This window comes from Sceloporus occidentalis, unplaced genomic scaffold, assembly GCF_023333645.1.
Source record: "Sceloporus occidentalis isolate IW3139 unplaced genomic scaffold, rSceOcc1.0.p SCAF_20, whole genome shotgun sequence".
Classification (NCBI taxonomy): Eukaryota; Metazoa; Chordata; class Lepidosauria; order Squamata; family Phrynosomatidae; genus Sceloporus; species Sceloporus occidentalis.
Genome location: NW_028317000.1, coordinates 7,808,549 through 7,833,769, shown reverse-complemented (window position 1 = coordinate 7,833,769; position 25,221 = coordinate 7,808,549). Strand labels below are relative to the sequence as shown.

At 44.7% G+C, this 25,221-nt stretch overlaps 2 protein-coding genes across 25 annotated transcripts in view; both read left to right on the top strand.

The window, feature by feature from the left end:
* The window catches only part of UBAP2L (ubiquitin associated protein 2 like), a 51,571-nt gene extending 30,304 nt beyond the window's left edge, over positions 1-21,267 (top strand). For 7 of the 24 annotated variants that reach the window (XM_089483446.1, XM_089483444.1, XM_089483442.1 and 4 more), the window contains 17 exons: positions 1,253-1,533; positions 2,785-2,957; positions 4,656-4,845; positions 6,188-6,242; positions 6,591-6,768; positions 7,856-7,931; positions 10,826-11,021; positions 12,045-12,133; positions 14,219-14,272; positions 14,852-14,966; positions 16,272-16,489; positions 16,589-16,694; positions 17,142-17,209; positions 17,441-17,638; positions 18,001-18,036; positions 19,266-19,306; positions 20,583-21,267. In XM_089483446.1, coding sequence (XP_089339572.1) covers positions 1,253-1,533; positions 2,785-2,957; positions 4,656-4,845; positions 6,188-6,242; positions 6,591-6,768; positions 7,856-7,931; positions 10,826-11,021; positions 12,045-12,133; positions 14,219-14,272; positions 14,852-14,966; positions 16,272-16,489; positions 16,589-16,694; positions 17,142-17,209; positions 17,441-17,638; positions 18,001-18,036; positions 19,266-19,306; positions 20,583-20,688 — 2,180 coding nt within the window. In that variant the 3' untranslated portion in view covers positions 20,689-21,267. Of the gene's footprint in view, positions 1-1,252; positions 1,534-2,784; positions 2,958-4,655; positions 4,846-6,187; positions 6,243-6,590; positions 6,769-7,855; positions 7,932-10,825; positions 11,022-12,044; positions 12,134-14,218; positions 14,273-14,851; positions 14,967-16,271; positions 16,490-16,588; positions 16,695-17,141; positions 17,210-17,440; positions 17,639-18,000; positions 18,037-19,265; positions 19,307-19,868; positions 19,938-20,582 lie in introns of all 24 variants that reach the window. The other 17 variants (XM_089483445.1, XM_089483441.1, XM_089483439.1 and 14 more) reach the window with 13 other exon arrangements.
* A 2,585-nt stretch (positions 21,268-23,852) lies between these two features.
* Positions 23,853-25,221, top strand: part of JTB (jumping translocation breakpoint) — a 34,138-nt gene continuing 32,769 nt past the window's right edge. The window contains exon 1 of the mRNA XM_089483336.1: positions 23,853-24,495. Coding sequence (XP_089339462.1) covers positions 24,377-24,495 — 119 coding nt within the window. The 5' untranslated portion in view covers positions 23,853-24,376. The remainder of the gene's footprint in view (positions 24,496-25,221) is intronic.

Sequence of the window (25,221 nt, the reverse complement as noted above, 5' to 3'; positions counted from 1 at the left end):
TAGCTGTGTGCCTGCTTACAACAGAGAAGGCAAACATCAGCTGTCTCCAGAATCCCTTACTGAGCATGTGTGCAGCAAAACAGGAAGATATGCGGGGAGCAGATAAGCCTGCCTCATGAGCTATCTCTAGTATGTTAAAGAGGAATATATCTATAAGTTTGGCCACCAAAATGGGAATCATGAGAAATGGAGGCTGGTCAAAGCAGGGGAGATCATCCCTGTATTGGAAAAAGATTTTAAGGGATCTCAGAAAAGTTCAAGATGTTTCTGTTTACTCATGCAAAACTAACCTGACAATTTTTTTCCCCTTTCACTTAGGCATATTGTTAGTTTTTGATATTTTTTTTGCTGGAACATGTTGAATTGTTCTTTATTGTGTGTAGTATAGGAAGCTATCTCTTACCATTTTCATGTTATTTCTACCTCTGGTAACAAATTTTCTGTTAAAGAAGTAATACCCAGGAACATGTTCACTCCCTTGTTCCAATTTCAGGCAGTATAAAAAGTATCAAGTCTTAAGAAATGCAAATTCTAGTTTCTCTTCCTGATATAAACTTGATAACATTCAGAGGCAAACCCCAAAAAGGACTGCAGAAAGAAGGGGTGGGAGAGAGCAGTATCTAGGTATTCCTCTTCATGTTGGTTTGCATTAGTTTAAAGAGAGGTAGAGAATAGCATTTCACAGTCCATTGCTCGGTTGAAAGTATTGATGAATCCTTCCAGTGCTGTAATAGTGTTGCTTTAACTATGGTGCATGGCCAGATAATTCCATAAGTCCTGTCTATGAGACTCTCTCTTATTAATTGTCTGTGCTATCTGCATCATATTCAGAATTACTTTTTATAAGATCTATAAGCAAGTTACGTTTTTAGTAGATCAAAATGGTGTGTCCACATGTATTTCAAAATTGGTCTGAAGGTTGCTAAGTAGGATTCTGGTTGATCTCTGTGGTTTGATTGTCCTTTCACTTGTTGCTTCCCAGGATCTACCTGTAGCAAACTGGGTCTTTCAGATGGCCCAACTAGGAAACGCCATTTCTTTCCTAAATAGATCACATATTTATTTGATCTTCCTTCACCAGATTGCCTGGCATAAAGAACCTGCTCTCTGAGATATCCAGAGAGTACTTGTATGTATTTGGGATTGGAGAGCAGTTATAGTGTCCTTTGTGCTTAGACCTCATGGCAGTAGCAAGAATGAGGAGTTTGGTGTCTGGGTTTGACTGCAGCCCTGCTTTCTTTGTGGCCCCCAGACCTGAAAAACCCGTCGGAGTCTGCTGTGCACAGCCCATTTGCCAAGCGGCAGGCCTTCCCACCCACCTCCACCATGATGGAAGTGTTCCTGCAGGACAAGCAGCCTGTGGTGACGGCTTCCGTCACAGCTGCTCCACCGCCTCCATCATCCCCCCTGGCCAGCAAAACCAACCCTGTTCCCCAGATGTCCCCAGGCTCCTCAGACAACCAGTCCTCCAGTCCTCAGCCGGCTCAGCAGAAGTTGAAACAACAGAAGAAGAAAGCATCCTTGACATCAAAGGTACAGGCATGGGGACTGCCTCTTGCGCGGGGGGTATGCATTTTGACTGAGAAGTGGTCTGGCTCAAAGTCAGATAGGAAACTTCACGGCTGCAGAACAGTTTGAATCCAGTTCTTTCCGATTTCTGACAAATGTATACATAGCCATACGATGGGGGCTATCATAAGGAATTGCTACAAACGAGAGTGGTTGATTTGATCTTCCTTCTCTTGTTCACTCTACCATCCTTTGCCTTCTTGCCCTGAAAATGCAAAGCACATAGGGTAGGACTGCTTTTTGGTTCTCACCTATGGACCAGCCCACTTTTGGTTTGGGAAAATAAGAGATGCACAGCTTTAAAATGGTGATTCCTATGGGTGGCATCCTTTTGGTTAGCCCCAACTAAAGTAGACCTATTCAGAGTTTTTGAATAGTGAGTCAAATGTAGAGGAATCTAATGGGTTTGGTCAGTTTACTCTGTTCAAGGGCATTTAGGCCTCTCTTTTGAACTGTCCACATGAGTTTCTGTTGTAAACAGGGAACATTGTGCATTTAGACTAGTTTGAACCCTCAGATGTTCACTGGTGGCTGGGAGGGGTTTGCTTTTACTTTCCAGGAGAGTGGCATTTTGCAAAGAGGCTAAATTTCCCAGATGTGGCTTACCTGTAGGTTTACGGTCCTTTTCAGTAAGACAAGTGTTTGTATGTGTTGTACATAACACACATCATCCCATTCTGTGCAAGTGATGTGTGCCTGGGATAATGTTGGTGATGTTGCTGTTATTAATAGTTCTTAGACACAGCTTGATCTAAAATATTCAAGGCATCAGTCAGTCAGTCAATCAACTGATGAGCTTATTTATATCCCCCAGGACACAAGATATCCTACAGCTATTTAAATATACAAACGTTAAAAACACAGTAAGAGCAATGTATGTAGAACATAAACTTATGGCTCTCCTTACCAAAATGGCAAATTATTGAGCATTATAGCAATACTCTAAAAACTGGCCAGTCCTACTCTATCAGGTGCCTGAAGTAGAAGCCCCATGAGAGATAATGTAATAGCAGATTCAGCAGTTAATGAAAATATTCACTAGACCTGTTGTAAAATTCTGCTCTACTGTGAATGTATTCACTAGACCTTGTTTGTAAAGAGGGCAAAATATTGTAGGGAACTTGTGTGGGATGCCCTTTATTATCAAGAGAGTGCAGCGCCCTCAGAGTCCACCGGTCACTCTCTGGGCTCAATAGACTGCTGTGTCCTCTTCAGATTCCTGCTCTGGCAGTGGAAATGCCTGGCTCTGCGGATATCTCGGGACTCAACTTGCAGTTTGGGGCATTGCAATTTGGTTCAGAGCCCGTCCTCTCGGAGTATGAATCGGCGCCAGCCACAAGCACCTCTGTGAGCCAGTCCCCAGGCAGCCTGTACACAAGTACTGCAAGGTAAGCCTTGACAGCATGTTTGGCATGCCCTATGAGGCACAGAATCTTTGCAATATATCTGGCTTTTTCTTCTGTAAGAAGGTCCAGTTTCTGCTTTCCTTACTGTTGGGTGTGTTCAGTGTCTAGTATTACCGTTTGTTAGGTATAGATTGTTTGATGCCAAAAGCCTTACATCACACACTGACAGGGACTTAGACTGGGAGCACTCCAGAGGCAGAGCGGCCAGCCTTATAAATTAGGAAGAGGGGGCACAATAATAGAAAAGAGAAAGAATTCTCTGTAATAGAAGGAAAGAGCTAAAAGCGCTCCTCAGTTTCAGCCATGCTGAAGTATCGTCCTCTCTCAAATGCCTTTGACCTTTGTGACTCCCAGAACAGCCTGTTTAGTGGTGCTCTTGATTCAGATTTTCTCTCCCAATTATTATTATTATTATTATTATTATTATTAATACCCTGCTCTTCAGCCAAAAGCTATCAGAGCAAATTGTAATTCATCTTCCCAGGAAGCTTTCCTCCCCTTCTGTTAGTTCTCATAATTGATTTTAACTCAGACCTATGTAACTGAACTAAATGTGCATTCTCTCCTTGTTTTATCTTCCTTTCCCTTCCCCAGATGCCTCCTTCTTTTAGGTATTAGATTCTAAGGCTAGTCATGAACTGCAAAAATAAAGGCTGATTAAGGCAGGGGTGAAGAACTTACAGCTCTCTGGAAGTTGGAATATAACCCACACAATCCTTTACTGTTGACTATGCTAACTAGGGCCTCTGGGAATTTATGTCCAAAGCATCTGGAAGCCCAAAGGTAGCCCAGGCCAATATAACATTCTTGGGCAGGGAATTGCTTCTTGGTATTTGGTAAAACACAGGTGGGAATCACTGGGACCTCTAGTTGTTGGCCTACAAGTCCCAGCATTCCTCACCATCGACTGTGTTGGTTAAGGCTGCTAGGATCTACAGTATGACATCATTTGGAGGGCCTACTGCAAAACATTAAACTCTTTGGCAGGGACTTCATTGATAGGAACTAAGGCATGCCAGTGAATCCTTTCTGGCAAGGTTGGAGCTGTAAAGTGGAGAAGAATGTCAGAGTTGGTGCTAAATTTACTGACCAAGCTGGCCATGCAAAGTTGTGTCTGGTTGCATGGCTGCCAACAGAATTCAAAGAATCTAGCTGCCTTGTACCAGATACTTTTGGTTTGCGTCTGTAGCCATTGTGGAGCAGAATCATGCAGCTGGAAGACACTACAAGGGCCATCTAGTTCAACTTTCTGAGTGGAGCAGAGGTAGATAACCTCTACCAGTGCATGAGCTGAATTTAGTTGCACAGAAGTTCAGTGGGATGGGATGGGACATTCTACTGGTTGGTGGAGATGAAAATACCAGTCACTTTAGGCCTCAGGCTTTTATTGCCAGTAACTAAATCCCAGGAGAAGCATTTCATCCTTTTGGAATTGGTGAAAAAATTATGCAAAGGTTGCGAAACCTCACAGAGTTTCAGAGAGGTTAAAGTAGGGTGAACAGCCTTTTATGCTACGTTGAGCTCCATGGAAAATAGTGGTATCAGGCTGTAAAACATACCTTTGGGTGTCAAAACAAAGTTGAGGTAGCCTAGGGTCTTTCCAGAGTTCTGAATTTTAGGACATCCTGACAACTTTCCACAACTCAACCTCTTGCTTTCTTCTATCTCTCATCCCCCCAGTGAGTCTCTGTCCACGATTTCATCCAATAAGAGCCAGGAGTCGGGATACCAGAGCAGCACCATGCCTACAGCAACGTATACCTCCCAGAACAGCGCTCAGGGACCCCTGTATGAACAGAGATCCACACAGACCCGACGATACCCAAACTCCATTTCTTCCTCGCCCCAAAAAGACTTGACCCAGGCCAAGGTAGGAGTTTGATCATTGAACGTCTTATCATCATAATGGCGTCATGGGTCAGGTGCTAGTTCTACCTGCAGGCCTTCCCTTCTGGTGACTAGTTTGGGAAGTCTGTGGTAATTGAGAACTACACTGCACATGCAGAATTTGGGAAGTTATTACTTCTTTGGACTGCAGTTTCCAGAATCTATCCATCAGCATATTGCTTGGGAAGTCTGGGATGTGGAGTCCAAAAATTAACTTGTCCAAGCTCTGACTTAAAGTCCTTGCTATTTGTCATAGGTGAGTTCAGATTTGACTGATTTGTTCTGTTCGAATAGTAACCTGGACTCTGTTAGATTTGGCCCAGTTGGAGCTTTCTGCCACTAAACAGACATGCTTTGTTCTAGGATGGAATCTACAGAATCTGGAAGTGTATTTTTTATAATGTGCTGATGTAAGGTGTGGCTATGACCAGCATGTGCATGGCTTTTAAAGAGGGTCACACAAGATGCCCATTGGCTCTTCTATGTTCAACAGCAACATTCCTCTAAATACCAATTTTTCAGAGGCCGTAACAGAGAAGAACTGTCCTGCTCTGGAATTTTCTGGAGTAATTTGATTTGCCACCGAACACTGGATATCATTATTGTTATTTACTACCTATTTATAACTCACCTTTTCCCAAACACTGGGGTTCAAGGTGACTTACAGAACATGAAAACCAGAAAAAAAGTTAAAGGGGTGTGTGATTTTTATTTATTTTTATATTTTGGGGAGAAAACCTAGAGTGGCCTGGGGCTGCATTAAAGGGCTCTTGGCTCAGGCTTTAGCCATCCTTGCTTTAAAGCCCTAAAGGTCTTGGGCCTTGTTTTCAAAGGTCCACTGTATCTTGTTATGAACCTGTTTAGATGCTAAGATCTTCTGTAGAGGTCTGCTTGACAGACACACAAGAATAGTTTTCTCCCATGTTCCCAGATTGTGGAGTGCATTAACCACAACTTTGACCTCTATTCCTGCTCTTTCTGCTTTTAAGACTGATGTCAAGGTCCCTTTCTTCAATTTATTTTAATGTTTATTGGGATGATTTTAACTATTTTGATTGTGGTGATTATTTTAATGCTTTTCTTGCTTCATGTGTTTTTTAACTTAATTTTGTCTTGAAGTAAATACTGCCTTTTGGGATAGGGGTTGGAAAATGGGACCAAAGTGAAGCTTTCAAGTATCTGCATCCAGCCTCAGTTGAGTAAATGACATTGGGTTCGCAGATGCTTGGTATGCCTATAGTAAACCAGTGTGTTGAAGTGAAGCTGTGTTGAAGTGAAGTTATTTCAGTAGATGCTGGGGCTGACCTTTTTCTGTCTTTCTTCAGAATGGCTTCAGCTCGGTGCCGCCCACACAATTGCAAACCACGCAGACAACTGAAGGTAAGTGGACACAGCAGGAAATCCTGAGCAACCATCTGGAGTGAACTTCTGTGCTTTCAGTAACATGCATGGTGTAAGAAGGGCTGATAATTGTAAGTTCACATGCTGTATAACCACTGAGAAGGGAGATGGTAAACCTGTGCCCATCCACTTAATGAATAGACCATGATTACCATTGTCCCTGAATACGTGGTAGGGGAGAAGGGGAGCTGTAGTCCAAGACACATGAAAAGTCCTAGGGGGTGGAAGGCTGGCATACAGTAAGCCTGCAAAGAAAGCATCTGGAATGATGTGCCGGGTTTGGTCTCACTTTTAACACTCATGTTTGGTCTTAATTTTCCCCTCTAGGTTCTACAGCCCCTGCGGTGAAATCAGACTCTCCCTCTGCCCCCACCATTGCGACCCCGCTGACTGACACTGTGTCTGCAGCATCCCTGCTCACCACAGCTACCCAACACCCCTCGGTGCTCAGTGGCTTGAATCATACTGAGGAGCTCCCCAGCACAGCCACCACACAACACAACAGGTAGCGGCAGGATTGCTTTGCTCTCCTCAGAGACATGGGGCTGGATCTTCCAACTGGGATGCTTTGATTGAGATTTCCTGCATGGCAGGGGGGTTAGACTGGATGGCCTTTGTGGTTTTTTCCACCTCTATGATTCTATGATTCATTCTGCAGCCCTTTTTATTTCTAAGGTAGTGGGCACTGTAGTGTCTTGCACTGTAGCTTAGTTGCCCCGTGTGTGCTGGGTTCCTTCAAATGGTTCCTATCCTAAGGCAGCCCTATCACAGTGTTTTCTTGGCAAGATTTCTTTGGAGGGGGTTTGTTTTCGCCTTCCTCTGAGGCTGAGATGGTGTGGCTTAACTCAGTGGCTTTCCACTTGAGCATTTGACTACGACTCTTGAGACCAGGGTGCCTTCAAATCGCCACTTAGCAATGGAAACCCACTATATGACTTTTGGGTATGTCACACTCTCTCAGCCTCAGAGGAAGGCAAAAGCAACCCTCCTTTGAAGAAATATTAGCATTATGATAAATTGGAAATGACACAAAGGCACAAAATGACAACTACTCCTTCAAACTCTCCCTTTTAAGCATAGCTGCTCTCTCAAATTTGCATAGGGGAAAAAATGTAAGAAAAACACTCAACATTAAGACCATTTATAAAAAAAATAGCATTATACAGGACCCTGCAAAGTCACCTGATGCAGGTGGCTAAAAAAGGTACAAAGTTTGTTCCATGGCATTTCCACTTAATGCAGGTATGGGAGAATCTTTAGCCCTCTCGCTGTTGTTAGCCTATAGTCCAGTACAGATAACGGAGAGAGATGAAAACGTCAGTGTCCAGAGGACTCAAAGTCCTTCAGCTCAAGACTGAAAAAGACTTAAGTATATAAATAAATAAGCATGTCACAATAAAATAAGATGTGTTATTTTTTTTTTTTAATCCTCAGTTGCCTTCAACTGAGATAAGGTCATGGTCTAGTCTTTCAAACAGCTACTGAAATCTAGCTGTATGGGTTCCGGAGCCCACCTCCTGATCGGGGCAGGAAAAGGGTTGCATTTCCAAAAATCCAAGCATGGTTTTCTGACCGGCATTTTTCTCTTCCAGCAGCACGTTACCCACCCAGCAGAACAGCCTCTCCTCCTCAACTTCCACTGGTCGCACATCAACTTCAACTCTCTTGGTAAGAATACGATGAGGTGAGACCTGGGGTAGTGAAGCCCCAGGCATCCCCAGGAATGGCAGGCTGGGTTTTGTTTTTCACATGGCCAAAAGTGGTCTGTTTGGAGTACCCTTTTCTGAACTACTTATGAGAGGGGCTAGGGCTTACCTCTGTCTTAGCTACTTTTATGGAGAAGAATGCATTCTGTTGAGGGAGAAATCAAATTCCATCTATTTATGTGACATTATCCAAGTATTCTACTCTTGTTTTCCGTAAGTTGCCATTATGGTTGCAGTAGCCGCAGGCAAAATGGAGCAGTTTCCACAGTTTGCACCTTGTTGTACTCTATTTATAGTGTGGACATGTGTGTTGTTTGCATTCAAGTCATTTCTGACTCATGGCAACCCTAAGGCGAACCTGTCACAGGGTTTTCTTGGCAAAATATGTTCGGAGAGGGTTTGTCTTTGCCTTCCTCTGAGGCTTGTCCAAGGTCACCATGTGGATTTTCATCATTGCGCAAGGATTTGAATTCTGGTCTTTAGAGTCGTAGTCCAGTTTTCAAACCACTCTGCCATGCCGGCTCTCAAGAACCTTATTTTCCTTCCTGTCCCTACCAGTTTAATGTGTAAATCTTAAACAAATGACCCCATACAGACTGCCAAAATAAAGCTGCTTCGGGTCACTTTGGAGGTATGCTGTTTAAATGATGCATGCGTCCTAAGAGTCCGAGAGCTGCACCAAACCTGCGCTCAAGTCCTTAGCACTGGATCATGGGTTTGGCACGACTTCCGGACTCATAGGACGCATGCATCATTTAAACAGCATACCTCCAAAGTGACCTGAAGCAGCTTTATTTTGGCCTGTCTGTATGGGGACAAATGATTCTCAGGTAAGGTATGCACTATTCAGCTGTACTCTCTAACAGTTCGTAGTGAAGTGGAGAGAAGCATGCAAATGACTTAAGTGCCTCTATAATAGGAGTGGAATATTTTGCAAGCTTAGCATGGCTGGGAGAAAGTTTAAAAGATTCCTCCAGGAGTGTTGAATTTCTTTTGATTTTTGGAAGAGTTTGGACTCCACATTTTCAATCCACTTCCCACCACCTGTTGTTTACAGCTCAGCAGCCGGCGTATTGCATCACACTTTTGCGCTTTCTCAATTTCCTGTTTTGCTCTGAAAGTGAGATTGTGTGAAGGCTTTCTTTAAGCGAGGGCTGGAGGACAAACGGCCCTCCAGGTGTTGTGGACTGTGGTTCCAATGGACTGTGGTTCCAGTCAGCGTAACGCACCATAGCCAGCAATGAAGGATGATGATAGGAACTGCGGTTCAACCACATTTGCCGGGGCAGTCCTCCTTCCTCATTTTAAACAGAATATTTTGATGGCCAGGATTTTAGTCTTCTATCCTGTACATTTAGTTTGTACATCTCAATTGGGGTGGACAACTGTGGAAGACTAGGGGTCTGCATTACCCATCCCTCAATTCACCCCCAAATGCCCTGTAGGAGACATGGGGACATTTGGCTTTCCTGATCCCCTTGAGGTTTTTTGTTTTTGAAAAAAATTACATTGGGAAATTTAATCTTGAACTTGACAGGGGAGCAGGGGGCTGCAAGGATGATGGAAATGCTCTCCCTATCGCTTTGAGATCATTTTTGTGCATTTAGCAGCAAACAAATGCTTTTATTTTACCTTTAGCAGCCACAAAAATGGTCTTGAAGTTGCATATGGCCCACGGACTACATTTGCCCACCTTGATCCAGATACCGAATGCTAAAGCTGCCCCAATATTGTGGAATGACCTGCCGGAGGAGAGCCGTCTTATTACCACCTTAGATGGTTTAAAGAATGTTCTCAAGACGGATCTCTTCCGGCAGGCCTTCCCATCTGACCCTGTATAAAATAACCCCATCCACTTCAACAATCTAACTCACGGGAGGGTTATTGTTTTTATAGTAATTATTACTGTTGATTGTATTTGTATTGTGTTGTATTGTTGATGGTATTTTACCTGGGTTGTAATCCCGCCTTGATCCGTAGGGAGAGACGGGAAATATAAATATATTATTTATTATTATTTATTAAAGCAGAAGGCAGTAGGAAAAGAGGGAAACAGCACTACCAAAGGATTGATTCAGTCAGTGAAGCCATAGCCCTGGGTTTGCAAGGCCTGAACAAGTCCACTTGGTTTCTTGTTCATAGGATCATCATAAGTGCAAGTTGGCGCAATAGCAGATAACAGCAACACAACATCTAGTTTAGAAAAATAGTGGGCAAATGTCTCTTAAAAAAGCAAACAAACTAGGACCCCAAGTTCCAGTTGCTTCGATCCAGGGCAAATTGCATACACATATGTAAATAAAAGAATTTAGACTCACAGATTTCTTTTTCCATGCCTCCCTTTGGCTTTCTTCACTTTATCGATAGAGTCTAGGGCAAGAGGTAAGAGGGATGATTCATTTTGTTCTTCCTCCAATTAAATAATTGGCAGTCAATTATTTTTTTTAGCAATCTCCCAGAGCTTTAATAGTAGAATGTACCCGGGCCAATTTAGATGAATTAAATAATTGTTTTGAGAGTGCAAGATGGGAGGGATTAAAAAAAAATCTACAGGAATAAGCTCCCTTCCCTTACACTCTCACCCCTTCCGATCGTCTCTGAATCATTTTGAGGCCTGCAAAATGCATGCCCATTCTGTTTCTGCCTAGCTTGGCCTGTAACTACTCTGGATTGGAGTGGGTATGCAAAATCAAAAGGTGGAGCCGCGACCAGATGCAACCAGACCAAAACCAGTGCTTGGCTGAACTGCAGTGCTCCAACATGGGCAGTGGTTTGAGATATTTCTCTTGTCATGACCTCCTGGGATCCAGACTTTCTTTCTCATCTCTCTGTCTGTCTTCTTTGTCCTTTCTTCAGCACACCAGTGTGGAGAGTGAAGCTGGGCTCCATTCTTCCGCAAGCACTTTCTCCACCTCCTCCAGCACCGTCTCGGCCGCCCCGCCTGTGGTCAGCGCCTCCTCGAGTCTGAGCAGCGTCAACAGCTTGGGCTTGAGCTTGAGTAGTAACTCCACGGTGACAGCCACGACCCGCAGCTCTGTGGCCACGACGTCAGGTGCATGCTCAAAACCTCTAACCTTGGCTGATGGATAAAATGCACTGGGGATGGTGCCTTTAATCCCCTTGTGCTGTTTTGGATGGGGAACCTCTTCTACCCTGAGGACCAAACTGAGCTTGAGATAATGCTTTGGGCCTCATTCTAGTAGTGGGTTAGAGTCAAAGGGAAAAGGTTAGAGCTTTTATGGTTAGAGCTTTTTAGAGGTTATGTTAGCTTAGAGCTTTTACTGCCAATAATTAAGCCTTTTTTGGAGAGGGATTTCAACCCATGGAGGGATGCAGGCTCAAAACTAGAATCATCATAGCGAAGGGTATATGCCCCTGAGGAGAAATCCCTGGGTCAAATTGGAATTCCATTAATAAGGCCAGATTCGGCCCATGGGCCTGAGGTTTCCCATCCCTTCTTTATATGTTACTCATTCATTTTTTTCTGTGGCTTCTGTTGGCAAAATGAGACTGCTTCAGATGCCATCAAGAGGCTGTAACACTTTTCCAGCTTTCCTGCTCCACTTTAAACAGAGAGGCAAGTGTCCAGAAGATCCAAGCAAGGTGTGACGGGGCCATCATTTTGATAGAGCAGCTTGGTTTTGGTCCTCCAGATACTTTTTTCTGCAGTGCCCATTAGACTTACCCAAGCATGGATGCTGGGAAAGGATTGTTAGTGCTGGAGTCTTACATTTCTGGAGGAATAAAGGTCCATCCAGTTTTCCAGGGCTTCAGGCAGGAGTTGTTCCCCTCCTGGAAAATCTGTCTGGAGATACCAGGGATGGAGACTTCTTGCATGCAAAGGACATCTCTGAGTGAACCACAGCCCTTTCTGAATGATTTTAAGACAATCAAAAGATTTGCTGTCAGGCCCAGAATCCACTTCTGACAGAGGACACCCCTCCACTGCTGAAATGTAATTTCCTTTTGAAATGTGTGGCTGTTGTTGCAAGTTGCTCCACCACCATATATCTGCTTGTGGGGACTGGAGGCACTGGTGCGTCATGCCTGCTGTAACTTTTTCTTCCCCCTTTAGGAAAGGCTCCTCCCAACTTGCCTCCTGGTGTGCCACCTTTGCTGCCCAACCCATACATAATGGCTCCAGGGCTGTTGCACGCCTACCCGGTGAGTAGCGTAGTTTTTCCAACCGTGACAACAGATGAATCCCATGCCAGTAGATCCTGCCTGGCTTTTCACTCCTAGCGTGGCAGGAGGGACAGATCATGGGACATCAAGCTTGAGTCGGTATCAGATGCAATCAAAGCAGCCTTCCCACTGGCTTGCATTGGCAACATACGACTTGGACATAAATGTGTAATTGATGAATATTCTGGTTTTATTCCAAAGCTGGGATTTAAAGCAGCTCACTACAAGAAAAACTTTCAAAAAGGGAGTGGGGAGATACAGGTCAACACAAGAAGCTGTAATACTAAATCTTGGTTAAGCAAATTAGAGTATTAAACCACAACAGAATTAAGAACATTTGAAAATCCCAGCAGTATCATACAGCAATTCAAAGCCCTTTATCAACAATCAGTGTGTTGCCAAAAAGTGACCCAAATAAAATGGTCTTTATCTGATGGTGGAGGAATAATAGACCTAGCCTCCTCTACAGTGGAGAGAAGGGCTTGTGGTGTTACAGATGTCTGGAGGGGTTATGACTGAGGGGATGAGAGATATGAGTATTGAAGTTAGATTGTGATCTTTGATGTCCTATTCTATTTCTGTTGAATAAATCAGTTTTTTTTAATATTACATATTTATACCTCCATAAATGTAACATAACAAATATTGTAAAGCATGAGTTCAGACATGTTGTGTCTGTGGTAGCAGGAGTTAATCCTGGGTGGTGGTGTCTGGTGGAGAGATTAAATTAATAGAGTCTCCAAATGAACTATGAGGGCATCTAGAACAGTAGTTCTCAACCTTTGGGCCTCCAGATGTTTTGGACCTCAGTTCCCAGAAGTCCCAGTCAGTATGCTCACTGTTCAGGAATGCTGGGAGTTGAAGTCTCAAAAATCTTGAGGACCAAAGGTTGAGAACCACCGATCTAGAAGAACCCCACAATTAATGCTATAGTTGTGGGTCCTCACTTTGGTAGCAGAGATGGGGAATAAGTGGAAGCCTTCACAGGACCCTCCTAGAATATCTCAAGATCCAGGTTGACTGCTATGGGAGATCACAGTCTTTCAGGTAGCTTTGACCCAAGTTGTTTGAACAGAGGAGGTTCACATATAGAAGAGAGATGTAGGTGGGAATATTTTCTTCTGCCAGTGAAGAGAACTGGTAGCTGCACCTAGTCTACACAACGTGGATTCCAGTCCTGTGTTAGTTGTCACCTTGTAGAGGGAGGCTTGGAGCCCACCAGGGTCACCGTTTCTCATCAGCAGGACAAATTAAAACCAAAAAGACACATAAACTGGTAGGTAAAGCAATAGCAATATCAAGTACATTTCTATGCTGCTTATCAGTGAAGTAGCACTCTCTAAGTAGTTAGACTTACTCATTTAGGCTTACCTTTGGCAATTGACCTGCTGCTTAGGAAAAGACTTGTTACCTGCTGGGTGCTGTACTTTCCTTGGCCACATGTCTTTTCAGTTTAAGTTGGGATTTCAGTTTTCCTATATTATAACAGTTGGTATTTTATCATTGTTTGTGAAATTGTTATATTGGATTGTTGTTACCCGCCTAATTAATAATTAATTTGTTTTATTTATATACCGCTATTCCAAAGATCATAGCGGTGAACAGCAAGTAAGCTAATTAGCAAGTAAGCTAATTTGCCCCCAACAGTCTGGGTACTCATTTTAGCTCCCTCCTCGGAAGGATGCAAGCCTGAGTCGAGCTTGGGCCCTTTTGCTGGTCTTGAACTCGCAACCTTGTGGCTGCAGTACAGGCATTTAACCACTGCGCCACCAGGGCCTAGATTCTTGAAAGGGAGAGAAGGGATATAAATATATTATTATTATTATTATTATTATTATTATTATTATTATTATAATTGTATCCTTTTGGGTCATAGTAAACCTCTTTGAATCCCATCTTTGGGAGAAGGAAAGATTAATTGCCAACAGATGAATAAATCTGGTCATGCTCACTTAGAATTCATTTGAATGAGGGCATGGGAAGAAAATTTTCCTGAAAACCTAAATCACTGCCACTTCAGAAGGGCTTGGCTTCTTCCTGACTTCTCATTTTCTTTATTTTCAGCCACAGGTATATGGCTACGATGACCTACAGATGCTTCAGACAAGGTTCCCCTTGGTAAGTTAGATTTAGTCTCCCCCTTTTCTTTACAAGGTTTATTAAATGCCATATCCTTTTGTAGTCCACACTGTACCAGTATATATCATTTTTTAAAATTACATAGTTTATGCCATTTGTGTTCTGCCAAATGGAGCAGAGAGAGCTAAAATAACTTTTGAGTGCGCAAACTGACTATAATCAGATAAGTATACAGAACATCTTTAGAGAGAGATGAGCTGTACTTTGCCACAGAGTGCAGGACTATGGAGTCAGTACATCAAATCTTTCTTTGACTCTCAATTCTGACGTCTCTATTTTTTTACTGGCTGATTCAGGCTTCTTCACAAATGGCAAATGTAGATATATTAATTATTAGTATACAAGGCTTTATTGTGAAGCTGGTACATTTTTGACTCTGGCTCCACAGCCCTGCTTTGCCAGTGACTAAGAGGAGGAACTCAATATTTAAAGAAGGTTGCTGCTTTTTGTCTTACTTTTTCGTTCAGAGGCAGGATTGGTCAAGTCTCCCAGTCTTAGAGCTTGATATCTGCAAAACCCAGTCACAATGGCTTGCCTCAATGCCTGTCTCTTTTCCAGGACTACTACAGTATCCCATTCCCCACGCCAACCACCCCACTGACTGGAAGGGACGCGAGCTTGAGCAGCAACCCTTACTCTGGTAGGGAGATGCCTGGGCCCTGGTTGGAAGCAGGTTGGCTTAAATCTGCTCCCCCCCCCCCTTTTTTTTCTTTACTGCACCAGGAAACGGTCATTCAAGAATCAGACTGGTGTTCATGAGTGTTCCTCTGTGTGTGTGTGTGTGTGTGTGTGTTTCTGTGGTTGACTGTAGAATTCTATGCTATGCATTTTCAGATTCTTGGGCTGGAATTCACATGTGCTGCACTTTCCTCTACACTGAGAATCCTAAGTTTAATGGCCAACACTCCAGGGTTCATTTTCCTTGGAAGGGATGTGTGCCAGGCAGGCATCTTGATGCCCTCCAGATGCTTTGGACTACAACTCCCATAATTCTTCACCAATACTCATGCTGTGGGGGGCTGGTGAAAGCTTTCCCACTGGGCCATCTGACAGCTTTCAAATAAGATTATGCAAATTTATGGAGGATAAAAGCTATAGAATCGTAGAGTTGGAAGAGACCACAAGGGCCATGCAATCCAACCCCATTCTGCCATCCGGGAACTCTCAATCAAAGCATCCCCAGCCTCTTTTAAAGACCTCCAAGGAGGGAGACTCCACCATGCTCCAAGAGAGTGTGTTACACTGTCTAACAGCCCTTACTGTCAGGAAGTTCCTCCTAATGTTGAGGTGGAATCTCTTTTGCTGTAGCTTGCATCCATTGCTCCGGGTCCTGTTCTCTGGAGCAGCAGAAAACAAGCTTGTCCCCTCCTCAATGTGACATCCCTTGAAATATTTAAACAGGGCTATCATATCACCTCTTAACCTTCTGTTCTCAAGGCTAAACATAACCAGCTCCCTAAGTTGTTCCTCATAGGGCATGGGTACTAGCACTCAAACCACTACAACATGCTGGTTCTCAAATATAGGGTGGGGGAGGGGGTCTAAATATTTTAATAAATAAAAAATGAATTATAAATAAGTTGTTTAGTTTTTAAATGTCATCTCCAGCCCCTTGAAATTAATCCATAAGTGTATTGCTGCAAACTGACAAATCCTTCAGGTTGAAAGTGTGTGTGTGTTTCTGTTGATACAGTGGCTTATAAACCACCTTGAATCTGAGTTTTGGGAGAAACATGGGATGCTGCACAATATTTTTTAAAATGTCCCCTTAGTGCTCTCTAGCAGCCATGCAGGGAGAGGAAACAAGGTTCATGCTAGGAAAGTAGAGGGCACTTCTTCCTGGTGGTTTTCACTGTTCTGTCATACTGTGAGAAAAGACTGATTCTTCCCAAAACGTTGGTAAACTAGATGCCCACTTTAGCCGCTGTACTTGTTGTGAGCCATTGCTGATGTTCTCATTCCTCCGGTTCGTTCTCAGGTGACCTCACGAAGTTCGGCCGAGGCGACGCTTCTTCCCCTGCGCCGGCGACAACCCTGGCGCAGCCTCAGCAGAACCAGACGCAGACACACCACACCACCCAGCAGACGTTCCTGAACCCGGCCCTGCCGCCCGGCTACAGCTATACCAGCCTGCCCTACTATACCGGAGTTCCAGGGCTGCCCAGCACCTTCCAGTATGGGCCAGCCGTGTTCCCCGTGAGTGCCGGCCTGCTGTGGAGCTGTGGGGCGGGGGTAGAGCCGGAGCCCGCCCCTCTCCCCCATGCTGCTCACTCCCCAGCCCTTTGCTTTCCTCAGGTGGCTCCCACTTCTTCCAAACAGCATAGCGTGAATGTCAGCGTGAATGCCTCGGCCACCCCCTTCCAACAGCCTAGTGGCTATGGCTCTCACGGATACAGCACAGGTGAGCAGGCAGGACAGAGAAACTGGATCTCTTGTCTTAACACACTGCTGGGTCAAAAATAGCTGGTATGGGTAGATATGGCAAAATAGCCTCTGTGTCCTTGGAGGAGATGGTTAGAAGCAATTGGGGGCCATTTATTCCCCACCTCTGCAACATTTAGGGGCCCTTGAGATCCATAGCAATGGTGTTGGGGGCAATTTTCCTAAACTTGCTGTAAATTATCCCTAGTGTGATGATCCTGGGTGCGGAGAAGATTTTCTTACTCAGTGCAGATGGTAGGAGCTTTGGAGTCATCTCAATAATATGGGTAAATAGTAGGCTGAAGACAGACAGAACTGGTCTTTATGGAATCAGGATGGAAAGGTAGCATGGAGACTTAGGCCTTGCCTTCTGTGCTGTAATGTCTGAACTACCCAGCTGCTCACTCCACTTTATTTTTCACTCCAGGTGTGTCAGTTACATCTAGTAACACAGGTGTGCCGGACATCTCTGGATCCGTCTACTCCAAAACGCAGGTTGGTGTTTGCAGTGGGGACGCAGAGTTGTTAATGTGGACAGGGCCTAGGTGGATGCTGTGTCCTTTTTCCTGTCTCCATTCCATTTTTGTTTTCCCTTCACTTCCCACCCCAATTTTTACCAATTTGTGTGACAGCTTAAAAGAAAAAAAGCAGCAATGTGCAAAGGGCTTCCAGAATAAGGAGATGGAGTGTAATCTTTGTCTAAACATGCTCTTTTACCCCCAACAGCAGTCTTTTGAGAAGCAGGGATTCCACACCGGAACCCCGGCGGCCTCCTTTAACCTGCCGTCGGCACTGGGCAGCGGCGGTCCCATCAACCCTGCCACTGCTGCGGCGTATCCGCCAGCCCCATTCATGCACATCCTGACCCCACATCAGCAGGCGCACTCCCAGATCTTGCATCACCACCTGCAGCAGGATGGGCAGGTAAGCATGGAACCCCTTTCTCCCTGAAACCCATTCCTTGTTATATATACAACTGTCTCCAGATCCAGCATTCTCCTCCAGCCCCATAGCATGGAGACACAGATGACATCCTCAACATGCACAAACAGGGGGGAAGGCCCTGGGATAACTTAAGATATTTGCACATCCTTTGCCCCAAATCTCCCCTCTGGTAGGTCGTACCAAGTCTGGATAACACTTCTCCCCTTCCAGCATACTTGGTACATTCCACCCCCAAACTCTTCCTCCTCTTCTTCACACGCTTGGGTCCAGTGGGGCTGTCATAATGTATCCTTATATTTTCCATATCCTCTGCCTGCCTCCACCTTCCTAAACATTTGCAGCCGATTCTGTACTTGCAACGCCAGCAGGAAGACCAGGTAACAAACCTCTTGGAAGGGGGTAACATCTTGTGCCTAGGCAGCTGCCCCTGTGTAGTGTTCAGCCCTTCACCTCAGATAGAAATGCACATACAGACCCAAGCACGGATACAAAACACACACACACACTCCACATCATACAAATTCTCTCCTTGGCACTGCTGCTTGCTTTGTTGTGAAGTTGTATGTGTGCTACTGGCACTGTATAGTGCCTGTATCAACAGAGAAAACGGGGGATAAAGAACACAACACACACAGGGTTTACATTAGTTGATCCTCAATCATCTGGCGCAGCCTGGCACCCTCTAGGTGCTTTATTAATGTTATTGTTTATTATTATCAACATCATTATTATCATTCCACTCTTTTCTGAGAGTGGAACTCGGAAACTCCGAGTAGCTTACAAATCTTAAAGCAGATGAAATAAAAGAATTTATGTGGTCCACCCTTGACAATAAAATTAAAAGCAGTTAGAAGCAATTTGACATAAAGAGCAACAAATACAAACAACACAGCCCATGAAGGGCCCTTTTCCCTGTAGCAGTCAGCCCTCAAAGCCCTCTCGAAACAAACAAACAAAAAAACCTTTACTTGCCTGTGGAAGGATAGCAAGTAGGGTGCCAATTCAACCTCTCTGGGAAGGGAGTTCCAGGGCTTGGGAGCAGGCACTGAGAAGGCCCTGTTTCCCATGGTCCTACCAGATGTCTCTCCACAAAAGTGCCAAGACACAGGCGTGTTTTGGATCATCCCTTAACGGTTGACCATATTGTCTGCAGCTACTAACCAAATAGTGCACCTCATTGGGGGAAGACCACTCCTTATACAATTCATTGCATGAATAAGAACCCCCTCCTCCTAATTCCACTGTGGGCTTTGGATTTCCCTGAGGTCAGCCTGGTAAAGTCCTTAATTCTGCTACCCCGGAATTAGCTGTGGGTCCAGTTAAGACATGGGGTGGGAGGAATAAGTACAACAAATGTGACAACATAGGATTCTGTGTGTGTTGTTGCACTGCAACCTCATCTGCTCTAGCCAGCTTGGCCAGTAGTGAGGGATGCTGGTGGTTGTCCAATAGCATCTGGAAGTCACGTTGCCTACCCATACTTTGAATAGTATAGGCTTTCTGAAAATCCCCCCCACCCCCCGATCAGATTTTAAAACTGAAATTTGAGCACCCTGAAAGTTCACCCAATATACTTACTTTGTTTTTGCATTGCTTTTCAACCAAGGTTCGCTTCCCAAGTGCCTTACAATTCAAACCTACCCAAAGGTACGCTATAATTAGGATTACATAGAGGCGTTTTAATGTCAGTTTCCTTTAGCCTGTGGCAGCTGGCCGTCTAGTCCAGGTTCTTCAGTGTGGACAGGGATGAGCAGAAAGTTAGGAGTTGCCCGAGTGCAAACTGGAGATGGCTGCTTTACATTTCGCAGAGATATAAAATAAGGAATTTAAGCTGGTGTTCTTGCTAGCTGGTTGTGTGACAAGGAACGCTTGCTGAAATTCCCTTTTCCCATGCAGCTGTTGAAGGCATAGTAGCCTCCTCCAGTTTTTAGTCTGAAAAGCCTACAGAAGGATCGCATCAGAAATATCTAGATCCTAGAGGGGTAAAAAATTATATTGTAGGGGAGCGTGGTGGTGGGATGCGTCCACTTCTAACTAAAGCTGTGGGAACTCCTCATTTTGGTAACTTAGGTTATTCTAGTCTGTCTCTTAGCCTTCCCCAGCCTGGATGGCTGTGAGATTATGGGAGTTGCAGCCTCTGCCACACATGCAGGGCACCAGGCTGAGGGAGGCTGGTGTAGTTCATAGGGTGTCGTTGGCTTTCCTGCAGGTTTCTGCTTTTTCCACACCCAAGCCTCTGGCATGTGGACTTCAGTCCAAGTTAAAATGAAGAAAGCAGGTAGATCTCATGAGTCAAATGTATGTTCCTGGTGGGAAGCAGACAAAGGGAGCTATAGAAAGACCAAGAGGTGGGCAACTGCAGGGGGTATAGTAGCCATTCTGCTCCCCCCCCCCCCAACCCATGTCTTTTTGGGAGGCCACACCATCATTTCCACTACAGACACAACATTTGGAGTGCTAAAAAGTGATGTTGCATAACTTCCAGTCCACACTTTTGCCATTTTTGCCCTTCTTTTTTAGGGGAATGGATTGGGGTGGGGGGTTCTGGAGGGGAAGAAACAGCCAGATTTGTGTCTGGTTTGGCAGCTGATTTAGCCAGTCCCTCCCCTCCCCAAATTGGCATAGCTATAAAAGCCTCTGGAGGCTTAGGCAGGTTTTGGGGGGCACATTTTGAAGTTTTGAATACAGGGGACGCACGTTGCCCACTTCTGGCCTAGCTGACGGGAGTGAACGAAATAGCGTTGAGCTGTTCTTAACGCTGTTGTTGTCGGAGCTTTGTGGAGTAGTCCAGAGGCTCTCTGTAGGCAAGGGGCCTTACTTGGTTGCTCAGAATGAAAATATGGGGAATGTGAACTTGTTGTCGGCACAATCCTCAACCTTTTTTTCTCTTTTTCCCCTGCCCTACCCTCCGCCACCCCTGTAGAGCGGCACCGGCCAGCGCAGCCAGGGCAGCTCCATCCCGCAAAAGTCGCAGGCCAACAAGTCAGCCTACAACAGCTACAACTGGGGCGCCAATTGAGGGGCTCTGAGGCTGCCCCACACTTCAACCAAGAGACAGACGGAAGAGCGACAGCGACCCTAACCAAGAAGGAAGAGAAAAAAAACCCCAACCCAACCCTGGAGGAGAGGGGGGAAGAGCTCCCCTGCCCTCGGCACGGCCCTGCAGTCCCGGCGCACCCCGCCAAGCATGGCTGGGCTCTGCGTTCTCCCCCCTCCCCAGCCACCTTTTCCCCCTATTGTATGTAATATAGAATTTGTATCTTTTCTTTTTCTTTTCTCTCTTTTTTTTCTTCATTCATTCAGATTACGAGCCGTTCAGCCGTAGGGGCCTTTTTTTGGTTTTGTTTTTCTACTCCTTTACTCCTCCTCTTCCCCTTATCTCCCCCCCCAAAAAAAAACAACAACCACCGCCCGGCGGATCCAAAGGAGTCAACACCTGGAGTCCCTTCCCTGCCCACCCACAATGCCCCCCTTCCTTTATTATTAGGAAATAAGAGCAGTAATTGATATGAACCGCGTTGTAAGATTAATTAGTTGAAGTGTTTTTTTTGTACTGTGTTCTAAATTTAATGGATAAATGTGTCTTGTATATAAAAATGAAAACCCCACTCTCTTCTCTTTGGGTTGTGCGCTTTTTCCATCTGCCTATTCTGGTCAAGTAAGTTGAGTGTGTGTTTGTGTGCGCATGCACATTTCAAGGGCTAGGTTTTTGTTTTGTTTTCCCCCCGCAGCCACCTTTGGTAGATTTTGAAGCATTAGGGAGAGAGAATTAAGTAGCTTGGAGATCTAAATTTCTGCACTTACTGATTTATTATGTATTTGTTATAGGTTTATGCTGTTGAGGAACAAAATGCTCTGAGTGATGTTAAAAGCAGACAGGCCACGATCCTGTATGAAGTTGGCAAAGTGTGACGTTCCAGAAGTTTACTAAGACAGTTCTGGGCACTACAGAGGGAGAATGCAGGTAGACAGTCTAGTAGTGATAGAAAGGAGCTCTTCTGGCATATTCCTGCAGACAGTAAGTAGCCATTTGGGTCAGAGAGGCAGAGTCCTGCCCAGGCACTGCCTGGCAGCGGTCATGCTGCTGATTGAAACTCTTATATAAAGACCAGGTACCTTATGTACTGATGTAAAAAGTGAACTTGAAAATGTATATATTCTAAAGAAAATTCTGACATTTAAAGTATCAGATTGTGTTGGTGGTGTGCCTTCAAGTCGTTTCTGATTAGGGCGACCCTAAGGCAAGCCTACTATGTGATTTTCTTGGCAAGATTTGTTCAGAGATGGTTTGCCATTGCCTCCCTCTGAGGTGGAGAGAGTGTGACTTGCACAATAGCACCCAGTGGGTTTCTGGGGAGCAGGGATTTGAACCCCGGCCTCCAGAATCAGAGTCCGACACTCACACTTCCTACAATACAAACCAAAAATAATAAGTAGTGCAGCAGCTGTCATGCTGGCGATCAAACCTCTTGTGTAAGGAGATACTTGATGCCTCTTTGTGCGCCATCATAAAAAGTGAATGTGCAAATACCAGCTCCCACTAGCACTGAGCACAAGAAGGGTTTTTACTTATCCAAAAACAGTATGCAGAGGGAACACATGTCTGTACTGTGGTTGTAACATACTGAGATATCATTCTAGACCCCTCGGAACTGGATGGCGTTTTTGGTTAGCAGTGCTAAGTTTCAAGTCAAGAGCCAAAGTGGAAGCAAGAAAGGAGGGCAACTCGTCTCATACTCACTTTCACAACAGCAGCTCACTCCTTCAACCGGTTGCTCTCTTTGTGCTAATTCACACAATCTGCATTTGATTTGTAGTGGTTTGAGCATTGGACTATGGAGAGCAGGGTTCAAATCCCTGCTTGGCCATGGAGCCTGCTGGGTAACTTTGGGCAAATCACTTTCTCAGCCTTAAGAATATGGCAGTGGCAAACCCCCTTTGAGCAAATGTTGCCAATAAAACCCTGTGATAGGTTCGCCTTAGGCTTGACTTGAAATGACTTGAAGGCAAACAAGACAACACACACCAACTTACCAGTAGGACGTCATTTCAAAGTAAGTAAGATATTGAGTGCTTAGGAAGACAGAAAGCCCCATGGACCCCATTTGTTATAATAGGTGCAGATCCAGGCAGCATTGGCAATAATTCAGCTAGAAAACAAAGGGATGCTTGTCTGGAGCACTGCTGCTGCTAAGATCTTTAGGCTTAGGAAGGGCAGCTATGGAAGAACTGGACAAAGTCCTAAAGTGTAAAGGTTGAACACCAAAGTGAGGATCATCCAAGCCATAGTATTCCCCATTGCCATGCAGGGATGTGAGAGACAGACACTGAGGAAAGTGGATAAGGAGAAAATGAACTCATTTGAGATTATGTGCTGGAAAAGGATGCTGAGGATGTCATGGTCAGACAAATGGGCCCTAGAACAGATCAAGCCTGAAGTCTGCCTGGAAGCCAGGATGGCAAAAACTGAGGCTGTTGTACTTTGGTCACATCATGAGAAGGCATGAATAGTTGGACTAAATTGGGGGGTTTGCAGAGATGAATTTACAGGAGAGCAGTGAGGATGGGATCATGGAGATGTCTCATCCACAGATCAGTTTGACTCGAGGGCAGTTAACACAAACATAAATGGTGACAGTATGTAGAGAGAGCTTGCAGCACCTTTGAGACCAAGTGAGAGAAGTTGGCAGCATGAACTTTCCTAGACTTCAGCCTACTTCCTCAGATGCATCTGAGGCATCTCAAAATTCATCTCAAATGCGCCTGAGGAAGTAGACTTCAGTCTAAGAAAGCTCCTGCTGCCAACTTCTTTCTTTCAGTGAGTCTCAAGGCTGCTACAAGATCTCTCTAGATACCTATTCTACAGACTAACACAGCTATATCTTTGCATTTTATATCTTTTAGTGGGTCTCAAAGGGGCTACAAGATCTCTCGAGATACCGATTCTACAGATTAACATGGCTATATCATTGAATTCTTAGTTTCAGAGGTGCTCCAAGATCTCTCTACAGGCCAGCAGTGCTACTGTGCCTTTTCTAAATGGCAGTAAGAGAAAATGTACGTAGAGAGATCTTGCAGCACCTTTGAGACTCACTGGAAGAAAGAAGTTGGCAGCCTGAGCTTTCCTAGACTTCAGTGTAGTACTTCATCAGGTGCATTTTGAGATGCATTTGAGGAAATAGACGGAAATCTAGGAAAGCTGCTGCCAACTTCTTTCTTCCAGGGAGTCTCAAAGGTGCTGCAAGATCTCTCTGGAAACTGATTGTAGAGACTAACGGGGCTATACCCTTGAATAAATGGTTAACAGTTTGGCTAGAAAAGGAGGCATGCAATGAAGCTTTCCAAGGGTGGGAAGGGAAAGGGACATTGGCGTTCAACAGGGGAAGCCTTTCCCTGCCCCTGTTGAACCTCTGCCTGTGTCCATAGGGGGGAAACACACACAAAAAAGCCTCTTGCTTGGAAATGTGTGTGTGAGAGAGTGTGTTGTGTGGGACTGTTTCATAGAAATACAAATGGGAAGCCTCCCATGATCTCTTTCATGTGAATAGAGTGCTGCCCAACTTGTGTTGCTAATGGCAGCTCTGCCAGCTGCGATGGAGGACCTGTGGTGTTGGGGAAAACCACGCAGACTGGGCCCCTTTAGAGAGAAGCTTTGGCTCCGCCCCTTTTCCTCCGTTCGGCGCGTGCGCAGTGGGAGACACGGACCTTCCTCCCAGAATGCCCCGCGAGAGCGGCCCAGTGAGGGCGGAAGTGGCCCTCCTCGGGGAGAACATGGGCCCAAGATGGCGCCTGGCTGTGGCTGCTTTTTTGGAGATCATGGCTACAGCCTTCGGCGGGTAAGAGCCTCGCTTTTAAGGAAGGAAGGGACGAAAGAAGGGGCTGTGGGTAATGTCAGAGCCCCTGAGGATGGCTGGGAAGGGCCTTTCTGATGTTTCTGGGGTGTGTTGGACTACAAATCCCATCATCCCCTAACCATTCTAGTGAGGGATTATGGGAGTGACAGCCCTAGTCATGTGGGGCTATTTGGTTCCACTTTCTCATGCAGAGATTGTCATAATTAAAAGCAAGTTGGGTCTCAGGAGGAGAAGGAGGAGGGATGACAAGGCCCATTATCCCCTGGTTGGGCATGATGGGATTTGTGTGTGTGTGTGTATATATATATATATATATATAATTTTATATATCTCTATCTATAGATATTTCAGTTTCTTTTCCAAACAAAATTAACACATTTCATAGAGTCTTTTCCAATTCTTCTACTGTACTAATACTAATAAATTAAAATGTATATATCATAAGTTATGTGTAAATGTGTCACATCATAAGAGCAAAGTGATTGTGCCTTACTTCCCTTAGTCCTCTAACAATAAATGCCTTTCGTTCCATTGCTAATATTCCATACAGTCTTATCCTTCTCTGTAGTCATTCAAAAGAAGAACCCAGAGGGTCAATACTCGACATAAGTAAATCAATCAATATAAATAAACCCCAGGATGGATATATATATATATATATATATATATATATGTAAATCCCAAGTATGACTCGGAAGAACCTAGAAT